We start from the raw sequence: 12,155 nt of genomic DNA, 5'->3' as shown, positions 1-12,155 counted from the left end.
GGGCGTGGCATGCCAGTGTAATTTTCCAGAAAGCAATAATGAAGGCCACAAAAGGGGCGTGGCACGCCTAGCCCCACACATACTATGGGCGTGCCACTTGGTATCGAAGGCGTGGCACGCCAGCTTCAAATTGTCACTTTGGCGTGCCACTTGAAGAGCCAGCGTGGTACGCCAAGCTGAAAAGTATCACACTAAAGGGGCGTGCCACTTGAGCATCAAGGCTTGGCACGCCAGTACAAGATTTCAGAGAGCAACATTGAAGACCCAAAAGGCTGGCCGTGCCACTTGGTATCGAGGGCATGGCACACCAGCTTCAAAAGTCACTTGGGCGTGCCATTTGAAAAGCCAGACGTGGCACGCCAGGCTGGAAAGAGCCACATTGAAGTGGGCGTGCCACTTGAGCATCAAGGCGTGGCACGCCAGTACAAGTTTCCAAAGAAGAGGTTGAAAACCAAAAAGGCTGGGCGTGCCACTTGGCGTCGAAACCGTTGCACGCCAACTCTCCACTCACACTTTGGCGTGCCACTTGAAGGACCAGGCGTGGCATGCCAGCCACTGGACCAAGGCAAAATACTAGGCGTTGCACGCAAGACCCTGGGCCTGGCACGCCAATTATATTTTTCAGAGGAGGAGTTAGGAGGCCAACCATATGGGCGTGCCACTTGGTATCGAAGGCGTGGCACGCCAGCTACCATTTCTCACTTTAGCGTGCCACTTGAGCCTCAGGCGTGGCACACCAATATCACCCATCAACAAGAAGAAGACCTGGGCATGCCACTTGAGTTCTGGGCATGGCATGCCAACGAAGGAACTAAGCACACAAATGGGCGTGGCACGCCAGAACCTGGGCGTGCCATGCTGGTTCAGTTTTCCATAGAGAAAGACCAAGCTCACATAATGGGCGTGGAATGCCAGACCCTGTGCGTGCCACGCTAGTTCAACTTTCCAGAAGCAAGAAAAAGAGAGAGAAGGCCTGGGCATGCCACTTGGGCTCGAAGGCATGGCACGCCAGGGATGCCAATGAAGGAGGGTGTGCCACTTAAAGAGTTGGGCGTGGCACGCCACTAAAGCGCCAGTCACACGCCAGCTGGGAGATCACGTTTATTGAGTTTATTTTCCCTCTAAATTGTATTTTTCTTTTCAGTTTTGTATTTTTTTTTTTAATTTCTAGTGCTAGGAGTTGTATAAATAACCCCTAAAAGTACTGAGAAAGGGGTTAAGCAGTTGAGCTATTAGCTATAGTTAGATTGACTTTTCACTTTATTATCTCTTCCATCTCTCTTGTACTTTTCTCTGAGCTATGAGTAGCTAAATGTCCTCTCAATGATAAAGGGAGCTCTGTTGTACTTGATGGATTAATGATAGTGAATTTCTTCTTTTCTTCATCTTCTCTTTGATTTGCTAGAAGGAATTTCGTTTTAATGTTAGTTATCAATCACCTTGGAAAAGGGGTTGAATGCAAAATGGGTTTCATGGGAACCTTGAAAAAGGAAACATGAAACCATGCTAGAAATCCCTTGTCACACTTGAGTAGGATCTGGACTTTGGTGTTTGGATATGGTGACACATAATCCTCCCTCTACTTGGACCTATGATGATGTGTGGTATAATCAGGGATCAAGTGATGACTTGCATCATCTACCCTTCTTTCTTGCATAAAGAAGACCATAAAAGAGCATAAATCTCATTTGATCAGTACAATTTATGTATTATTTGATGAATATTATGGTATACTACTTTGAGATGAGTTATGCTGAATTTCAGGTGAGAAAAGCGTCAAAAAATGGGTAGAAGACAAACAAGAAGCTGGGCATGTGAAACTGGCATGCCACTTAAAGCAAACGCCACAAAAATGCACTGGCGTGGCACGCCAGGAGCTGGGCGTGGCACGCCAGTACTAAATTCCAGAGAAGAAGTCCAAGCATGCATGTGGGTGTGGCATGCTAGAGACTGCGCGTGGCACGCTAATACAAAATTCCAGAGAGCCAAATGGAGGACACAAAAGGGGCGTGGCACGCCAGCTTGGGCGTGGCACGCCTGACCCATCAACTACTATGGGCATGCCACTTGAGCAAAGAGGCGTGGTACGCCAACTCACCATTCCAAGAAGAACCTTCACTATAGCGTGCCACTTGGTATCGAAGGCGTGGCACGCTAGCTCCAAGAAGTCACTTAGGGGTGCCACTTGAGCAGCCTGGCGTGGCACGCTGGTACAACAATCCAGAGAAGGGGCTAAAGGAAATTGATGACTGGGCGTGCCACTTGGTATCGAAGGCGTGGCATGCCAACCTTAGCATTTCACTATGGCGTGCCACTTAAAGGCTGAGGTGTGGCACGCCAACTACTGGAACCAAGATAAGAACATGGGCGTGGCACGCTGGTATAAGTTTCTAGAGAGGATGAAGGAGGCCAATTACATGGGGCGTGCCACTTGGTATCGAAGGCGTGGCACGCCACTCACCATTCTTCATTTAGGCGTGCCACTTGAGCAACCAGGCGTGCCACGCCAGTGCCATTCAGAGAGCAAAGAAGCATTGGGGCGTGCCACTTGAGTTCGTGGCATGGCACGCCAAACAGAGGAACCACTCACTCACAAAAGGGGCGTGGCACGCCAGACCCTAGGCGTGCCACGCTAGTTCAACTTTCCAGAGAAGCCTAGCAAAGCATAGAGTAAGGGCGTGGCACGCCAGTTCAAGTTTCCAGAGGCAAAGAGAAGTTAGAAAGGCAAGGGGCATGCCACTTGAGTTCGAAGGCGTGGCACGCTAAGGTTGTTAGACGGACGAGCGTGCCACTTGAAGGACTGGGCATGGCACGCAATGCTGGAAATGAAGGGCACGTGACACGCCAGAAAAGCGCCAGCCATACGCCAGCTGAGAAGTCACGCTTATTGAGTGTTTTCTTTTCCCTCCAAAATGTAATTTTCCTTTTTCACTTTTGTAATTTTTTTATTTTACTAGGAGTAGTATAAATACCCCCAAGGAGTACTGAAGAAGGGGGTTAAGCAGTCAGTTTTAGATCCACTTTTACACTTCACTTTTGAGTACTTTTTGAGCTATGAGTAGCTAACTTCCCTCTCATTGAGAGAGGGAGCTCTGTTGTACTTGATGGATTGATAATAGTGAAATTCTTCTTCTCTTCATCTTCTCTTTGATTTTCTAGAAGGAATTTCGTTCTTAATGCTTAGTATTCAATTATCTTGGAAAAGAGATTGAATGCAATTGGGTTTCATGGGAGCCTTGGGAAAGGAAACATGAAACCATGCTTGAAATCCCTTCTAACACTTGAGTAGAATCTAGGTATAATTAGGGACCAAGCATATCTCTCTTCATGAGCAATTAGACCAAGGAATTGGCTATTGATCAAGATCCGAGAGATTGAGTCACCAAGGGATTGGGGCTCAATCAATCATGATTGCCAAGAGGTCAATGACTTACATGATTGAAGAGGATATAAGCTAGATTTGATCCAAAGAGACAATATCTCTCAATCTCAATGAATTTTTCCCATTCTTATCTATCCATTTCTTTACAGCTTATCTTTACATTCAGTAATTCCCCATTCCCTTTCACATTCAAGTCATTTATGATTCTGCACTTTACATTCTGCCATTTATATTCCTGCACTTTATTGCTTTTCTTTATATTCTAGTCATTTACATTTATGTCATTTATAATTCTGCACTGCACAATCCTATTAATCTGCTTGACTAATTCATCAATTGATTAAAACTGCTCGAATTTGCCAATCTCTGTGGATACGATCCCACTCCACTGTGGGTTATTACTTGACGATAATTTTGGTGCGCTTGCCAAAAGAACTAATTCACCAATTTTTAATGGGGTGTGAATTTAGACTCATCAAATTTTATGGCGCCGTTACCAGGGATTGGCTTAAATTTGACAGTGATTAAATCGATTAGAGAGCTAGATTAAGCAATTTAAATTCCTTGTTATTTTATTTTATTTAGCACCTTTTTATTTTCTTTTATTTTGAGTTCTATTTCTTTCTTCTTTGAGTTTTTTTTTTTACATATTTTCACTCTTCTAACTGTTCGATTAATTGCACCACTCACACTAACAACCACTCTAATAAGAGTAATTTCTTCATTCATTTTCTTTCTTTCTTTTTGCCTTGTTGGTTGTATGACAGGTAGAAGAAGTGGTGCTTCAACTTCCTTTGATTCTGAACCTGAGAGGTCCTTCCTTAGATTAAGGAGGGAAGCAAGAGGGAAAGGAGTCGTTGGTGCTGAGGAAGAAGAAGAGTATTTTGAAACAAACATGGAGGAGAACATGAAGAACCACCATGAAAAAGAAGCTCACAATACCAGAGAAGGCCCAGTAAATCATGATGGGCAAGAAAGGAGAGTCTTAGGCACCTACATCAACCCAAACCCAGGAAATTGTGGCAGCAGCATCCTAAAGCCAACAATTCATGCCAATAATTTTGAGCTGAAATCTCAGCTCATCACACTTGTTCAGAACAATTGCTCATATGGAGGAAGTGCCCAAGAAGACCCTAATCAACATCTCAGCACATTCTTGAGGATATGTGATACTGTAAAGTCCAACGGGGTACACCCCGACATCTACAAACTACTCTTGTTCCCTTTCTCACTCAGAGATAAGGCAGCAAAGTGGTTAGAATTATTCCCCAAGGATAGCCTAACTACATGGAAGGAGGTCGTGAACAGATTTCTTGCAAGATTCTACCCTCTACAAATAATCAATAGGCTGAGAGCTGAGGTGCAAACTTTCAGACAGCAAGATGAAGAAACACTTTATGAGGCCTGAGAGAGATTCAAAGATCTGACAAGAAGATGCCCAACAGAAATGTTCAATGAGTGGATACAACTACACATTTTTTATGAGGGACTATCCTATGAAGCAAAGAAGGATGTGGACCATTCTTCAGGAGGCTCACTCAACAAGAAGAAAACTATTGAAGAGGCTATAGATGTCATTGAAACTTTAGTTGAAAATGAATATTTCTATTCTTCAGAAAGAACTCAGAAGAAGGGAGTGCAAGAGCTCAACTCTGTAGATGCTTTGTTAGCTCAGAACAAGGCAATTGCAGCTCAAATAGCAGCTTTAACCAAAAGGATGGAGGCCAACCAAGCCTAAGTCATTCAAGACCAAACTCCTCAACAAGAAAGGAATGCACCAGAATCTGAAGGTGACTGGGAACAAGCCAATTATGTGAACAATTCATCCAAACACCATATGACCCACACTCTCAATCCATGTAAGAACTACTCACATTGATTTGCTTGGGACAAGCAACGCTTAAGTTTGGTATTGTGATGACTTGCATCATCTACCCTTTTTTCTTGCAATAAAAGGACCATAAAAGAGCATAATCTCATTTGATCATTGCAATTCATGCACTATTTGATGAATATTCTGGTACATTGCTTTGAACTGAGTTTGTGCTGAATTTCAGGTGAAAAAGACATCAAAAAGGGGAAGAAAACAACAAAATAAGCTAGGCGTGTGAAATCGTCGTGCCACTTTGAGCAAACGCCACAAAAATGTATGGGCGTGGCACGCTAGGAGCTGGGCGTGGCACGCTAGTGTAATTTTCCAGAAAGTAATAACGAAGGCCACGAAAGGAGCGTGGCACGCTAAGCTGGGCATGGCACACCTAACCCATCACATACTATGGGCGTGCCACCTGAGCCATGGGCGTGGCACGCCAGTTTATCACTCCATAAGAGATCATCACCTGGGCGTGCCACTTGGTATCGAAGGCGTGGCACGCCAGCTTCAAATTGTCACTTTGGCATGCCACTTGAAGAGCCAGGCGTGGCACGCCAAGCTGAAAAGTATCACACTAAAGGGGCGTTCCACTTGAGCATCAAGGCGTGTAACGCCAGTAGAAGATTCCGGAGAGCAACATTAAAGACCCAAAAGGCTGGGCGTGCCACTTGGTATCGAAGGCGTGGCACGCCAGCTTCAAAAGTCACATGGGCATGCCACTTGAAGAGCCAGGCATGGCACGCCAAGCTGGAAAGAGCAACATTGAAGTGGGCGTGCCACTTGAGCATCAAGGCGTGGCACGCCAGTACAAGTTTCCAGAGAAGAGCTTGAGAACCAAAAAGGCTGGGCGTGCCACTTGGTGTCGAAGGCATGGCACGCCAGCTCTAAACTCTCACTTTGGCGTGCCACTTGAAGGACCAGGGGTGGCACGCCAGCCACTGGACCAAGGCAAAATACTCGGCGTGGCACGCCAGTTATATTTTTCAGAGGAGGAGTTAGGAGGCTAACCTTATGTGTGTGCCACTTGGTATCGAAGGCGTGGCACATCAGCTACCATTTCTCACTTCAGCGTGCCACTTGAGCATCAAGCGTGGCACGCCAACATCACCCATCAACAAGAAGAAGACCTGGGCATTCCACTTGAGTTCTGAGCATGGCACGCCAACGAAGGAACCAAGCATACAAATGAGCGTGGCACGCTAGAACCTGGGCATGCCACACTGGTTTAGTTTTCCAGAGAGAAGGACCAAGCTCACATAATGGGCGTGGCACGCCAGACCCTGGGCGTGCCACGCTAGTTCAACTTTCCAGAAGCAAGAAAAAGAGGGAGAAGGCCTGGGCATGCCACTTGAGGTCAAAGGCGTGGCACACTAGGCTACACAAGTGCTTAAAGAACCCTGGGCGTGCAACTTGGGCTCAAAGGCGTGGCATACCAGGAATGCCAATGAAGTCAGGTGTGCCACTTAAAGAGCTGGGCGTGGCACACCAAGCCAGATTTAGAGCTAGGGGTGGCACGCCACTGAAGCGCCAGTCACACACCAGCTGGGAGATCATGTTTATTGAGTTTCTTTTCCCTCCAAATTGTATTTTTCTTTTCACTTTTGTATTTTCTTTAATTTCTAGTGCTAGGAGTAGTATAAATAACCCCTGAAAGTACTGAGAAAGGGGTTAAGCAGTTGAGCTATTAGCTATAGTTAGATTGACTTTTCACTTTATCATCTCTTCCATCTCTCTTGTACTTTTCTCTGAGCTATGAGTAGCTAAATTTCCTCTAATTGAGAGAGGGAGCTCTGTTGTACTTGATGGATTAATGATAGTGAATTTCTTCTTCTCTTCATCTTCTCTTTGATTTGCTAGAAGGAATTTCGTTTTATTGTTAGTATTCAATCACCTTGGAAAAGAGGTTGAATGCAAAATGCATTTCATGAGAACCTTGGAAAAGGAAACATGAAACCATGCTAGAATTCCCTTCTCACACTTGAGTAGGATCTGGGTTTTAGTGTTTGGATATGGTGACATATAATCCTCCCTCTACTTGGACCTATGATGATGTGTGGTATAATCAGGGATCAAGCATACCTCTCTTCATGAGCAATTAGACCAAGGAATTGGCTATTGATCAAGATCTGAGAGATTGAGTCACCAAGGGATTGGGGCTCAATCAATCATGATTGCCAAGAGGTCAATGAGTTACATGATTGAAGAGAATATGAACTGATTTAATCCAAAGAGACAATATCTCCTGATCTCAATGAATTCCCCCTATTCTTATCTTCCACTTTCTTTATAGCTTTCTTTACATTCTGCAAATCCCCATTCCCATTTACAATTAAGTCATTTACATTTCTGCACTTTACATTATTGCCATTTTCTTTTCTGTACTTTACTGCTTACATTTACTTTTGAGTCATTTATGTTTCTGCCCATTTACAATTCTGCAATCACAATTTATTCTGCTTAGCTTGACTAATTCACCAATCAATTAAAGTTGCCCAAATCTACCAATCTCTGTGGATACGATCCCACTCCACTGTAGGTTATTACTTGACGATAATTTTTTGTGCGCTTGCCAAAAGAACGGATTCATCATTTTTATATGGGGTGTGAATTTCGGTCATCAAGGGACAACTCTAACTAAGGATGGAGGGACAACTCCAACCAAGGATGGAGGGGTAATTATAATCAAGGAGGAAGGGACAATGGAGGGAACAAAAGAAGGAATAACAACAACAATCAACAAAACCGATACCAACAAAATCCTCCATATCAAAAGCAAAACCAAATCAAACCATACCAAACCTACCAAGAACCTCATCAAAGGCAAGCACCTCCACCCAACCAAGCACAAACCACCCAAATTACTTACCCCTCTTCATCCTTTAACCAAGATGAGATCTATTCTCTCATTTAAGGACAAAAAGAGTTCCAAGCCTCGATTAACTCTAGCATCAATGGTCTTACATCCACCATCCAAGCCCTTGTTTCCCGCATAGAATCAACCTCTACCTCTAATGTTCAACCCCCAAGCTCTAGTGCCATACCCTCTCAACCTTTACCCAACCCTAAGGGTGGCATCAACGCCATCACCTCAAGGTCCGGAACCAAATTGCAAGAGAGGAGTGAGCCAAGCCCAATAGAGATCACTTAAGATGAGGATGTGGTTGAGATAGAAGAGGTTGAAGAAGAGGATGAAACCTAAGAGATAGTTGAAGAAGTGATTGTTCAAGCAAGGGGCAGAATGCCTAAAGATGGGGATGTCTTGCAAGAAGCTACTCCAATACCATTTCCACATTTGCAAGGAAGAATAAGAAGCAAGTTGAGTTAGACACCAAAATAGTGGAGATGTTCAAGAAAGTTGAGGTAACCATTCCTCTCTTTGATGCTATCCGCCAAGTGCCTAAATATTAAAAGTTCTAAAGGACTTATGTATGAACAAAGAGAAAATTTGTGAATTAGAAACTATCCCATTGGGGAGCTCAATTTCTGCTTTAATGGATGGTGTGCCGGAAAAGTGTGGTGACCCCGGCCCTTGCCTAGTTACTTGCACCATAGATGGGGTCCAATTTCTTGATTGTATGTGTGATCTTGGCGCTTGTGTGAGTATTATGCCCTTGTCCGTCTATGAGGTCTTAAAGCTTCCACTGTTGAAACGGTCGGCCGCTCGGTTTGTTTTGGCGGACAAAAGCATAATTTCCGTGGTTGGTATAGTGGAGGATGTTCTAGTAAGTATAAAGGGGTTGGTCTTCCTTATTGATTTCCGTATTCTCAAGATGCCCCCTAGTGACTCCGGTAGGACATCATCTATTTTTCTTGGGAGGCTATTCTTGAAGACCTCCCGGTTCAAATTAGATGCGTTTTTGGGCACCTACTCATTTGAGATCAATGGAAAAGAAGCGAGCTTTAATCTTGATGAAGCCATGAGACATCCACCAGACGATCACTCTATCTTCCGGTGTGATTTGATTGACAATGTTGTAGCCGAAGTCTATCAAGATGGCTTTGATGGTAAGAGTATGAATCAAGACCCAAGTGTGGGGAGTTCCCATGTATATGAAGAAAAGGCCTTATCACCTCCAATGATATCGAAAGATAAAGTGCCAAGTCATGAACAAAATGTGGATTTGAAGCCACTCTGATGACAAGTCATCTTAGCCTAGTTTCACTAGCCTTTTTCTTTTGTTTTCAATAGAATTATGCACTTTCTTGAGCCATAAGCAAGCCAATTGGGTAGATTTTCATGCTTCCTTTGATTTAATCAACCATGTATGAATTAATGCAATTTCATGAGGTTTTATGCTATAATTGTCACATATTATGAAAGAATGAATATCTCATGATTTTGAGCATAGCTTTGATGTGTTTGGTTGATTAATGATAGGTGAAGAAAGCTTTTTCCTTTGAGTTTTGAGAGAGAGTTTTTGGAGAGTTTTGGTGATTGAGTGAATTTTAAATTTCTAAGTCTTGGGGAAGGAGAATTGAATTCCCTTCCTCTTAGTTTTCTTGCTTTCAATTTCAATTACAATTGTCTTGGATCTTGGGTAGAGAATTGAAGAACTTCTGTTTCAATCTCACCTTGGGATCTTGTTTAATTTTCTGCTTAATTGAATTTCAGTTTCGATTAATTGCTTTTCATCTACTTTCTTTGCAATCTACATTTCCTTTGCAATTGTTCTTGTTGGATCTAGGAAGGCATTGAGATCTAGACTTGGTTTTCTAGTCTCTTGGGTCCTGAGATCCGGATTTCCCATTTCCCATTCCCTGTTTACTGTTTTCATGCTCATTTATATTTCTGTTTTAAGATCCGGTTCGATTCAAGACATCCTTTACTTCTCTGTTTGTTGCAATTTACTTTTCCTTCTTTAATTTCTGCAAATCCAACTCCCAATTCCCTTTACAATTCAAGCCATTTATATTTCTTGCACTTTAAGATTCTGTAATTTACATTTCTTGCGTTCTAAGTTTCTGCCATTTAATTTCTTGCTCTTTAAGATTCAACACTTTAAATTCCAGTTCTCTTTAATTTCATGCAATTCACCCATTTCCTTTACTTTCTATGCAATTTAAATTCTGCAAATCACAAATCTCTCAACCAAATCTTGATTCGCTTGACTAAATCAACCACTAAACTAAAATTGCTCAATCCTTCAATCCTTGTGGGATCGACCTCACTCCCGTGAGTTATTATTACTTGATGCGACCCGGTGCACTTGCCGGTTAGATTTGGGTGTTTTGGAGAAATTTGTTTCTCCACAAAAATATCCCATCAAGTTTTTGGCACCGTTGCCGGGGATTGATTAGATTGACAATGATTAAGTGAGGTGGTGATCTAGATCAAGCACTTTTTCTTTATTTTTCTCTAATTTTAACTAACCCACTAACTGTTTGAATTTTTGCTTAAGCTAACTAAAACTTCATTCTAGGAGTAGATTGAAGTGTCACTGGTTTGTGTGTTTCTTATATTCTGCTTGTATGTCAGGTACAAGAAGAACCACACCCATCTTTCATGAACAAGACGAAAGAACTCTCAGCAGGTTAAGAAGAGCTGAAAGAGGGAAAAATATTGTTGGAGAAGAGGAATCAGAAAAAGAATTCCAAGATATGGAGGAACATTCAACCAATCCACCTGGTGGAGCTGACAACAACAATAACAACCCACCCCAGAGGAGAGTTTTGGCCTCCTATACCTTTGCAAATGCTAGACATTGTGGAAGCAGCATTCTCACCCCTAATGTCAATGCAAATAACTTTGAATTGAACCCACAACTCATTACATTGGTCCAAAACAACTGCTTGTTTGGGGGAGGACCATTGGAGGATCCAAATCAACATCTATCTACCTTCCTAAGGATTTGTGACACTGTCAAGTCCAATGGTGTGAATCCTGAGACCTACAAGCTTCTGTTGTTCCCGTTCTCATTAAGGGACAAGGCCGCACAATGGCTTGAAACTTTTCCTCAAGGAAGCATCACTAGCTGGGATGATTTGGTGACTAAATTTCTAGCCAAATTCTATCCACCTCAAAGAGTCATCAGGCTGAAAACTGAGGTGCAAACATTCACACAATTGGATGCTGAAAATATGTATGAAGCATGGGAGAGATACAAGGCTCTGCTGAGGAAATGTCCACCAGAAATGTTCACTGAGTGGGACAAGCTACAGAACTTCTATGAAGGACTCACTCTAAAGGCTCAAGAATCACTTGACCACTCAGCTGGAGGATCATTGCAACTGATGAAAACAGCAGAAGAAGCTCAAAATCTTATTGACATGGTGGCCAACAATCAATACTTCTTTGCTCACCAAAGAAATCGCCAACCATCAGAAAAGAGAGGAGTAATGGAGCTAGAAGGAGTGGACTCAATCTTGGCTCAAAACAAGATGATGCAGCAGCAAATTCAACAACAATTTGAGCAAATGGCCAAGAGGATTGATAGCCTCCAAGTTGCAGCAGTTAACACAAGCCAACCATCATCCACATGGGGGCAAAATGAAGAAACTCAAGAAGAACAACAACAAGAGCAAGTACAGTATATGCACAACCAAGGACCAAATGAAGTGTATGGTGATACATACAATCCATCCTGGAAGAACCACCCAAACCTCAGATGGGGAGATAATCACACCCAAAACCAACAACCATGGCAGAGAAACTCAAACCAAAACAACCCAAGAAGCAACCAAAACCACAACCAGCAGCAAACTAACTAGAACCCCTACAGAAAACCTCAAAACAACTATCCCAACCCTAACCAGTACCAATCCAATAACCAACCCACCAACCAAAATGCCTACCATCCACCACCCACATCTCATAACCCACCTCAAGTATCACCTGAATCTCAAAGACTCACTAACTTGGAGACCTTGATGGATAAATTGTTGAAACACTAGGAAATGACA

At 43.1% G+C, this 12,155-nt stretch overlaps 1 protein-coding gene across 1 annotated transcript; it reads left to right on the top strand.

The window, feature by feature from the left end:
- Positions 1-8,746: 8,746 nt before the first annotated feature.
- LOC148564890 (uncharacterized) lies at positions 8,747-9,391 on the top strand. Its single transcript, XM_088487105.1, has one exon. It carries the CDS (start codon positions 8,747-8,749, stop codon positions 9,389-9,391), a length of 645 nt encoding a protein of 214 aa, XP_088343231.1.
- Positions 9,392-12,155: the final 2,764 nt, after the last annotated feature.

Source organism: Arachis ipaensis, chromosome B5, assembly GCF_059453495.1.
Source record: "Arachis ipaensis isolate K30076 ecotype BB chromosome B5, ASM5945349v1, whole genome shotgun sequence".
Lineage (NCBI taxonomy): Eukaryota > Viridiplantae > Streptophyta > Magnoliopsida > Fabales > Fabaceae > Arachis > Arachis ipaensis.
The sequence above is the reverse complement of the archived record's forward strand: the minus strand, read 5'-3'. Positions and strand labels throughout refer to the sequence as shown.

What these genes read in the sequence shown, in the direction of transcription:
- LOC148564890 (XM_088487105.1), top strand. Translation starts at nt 8,747, where the DNA reads ATGGATGGTGTGCCGGAAAAGTGTGGTGACCCCGGCCCTTGCCTAGTT.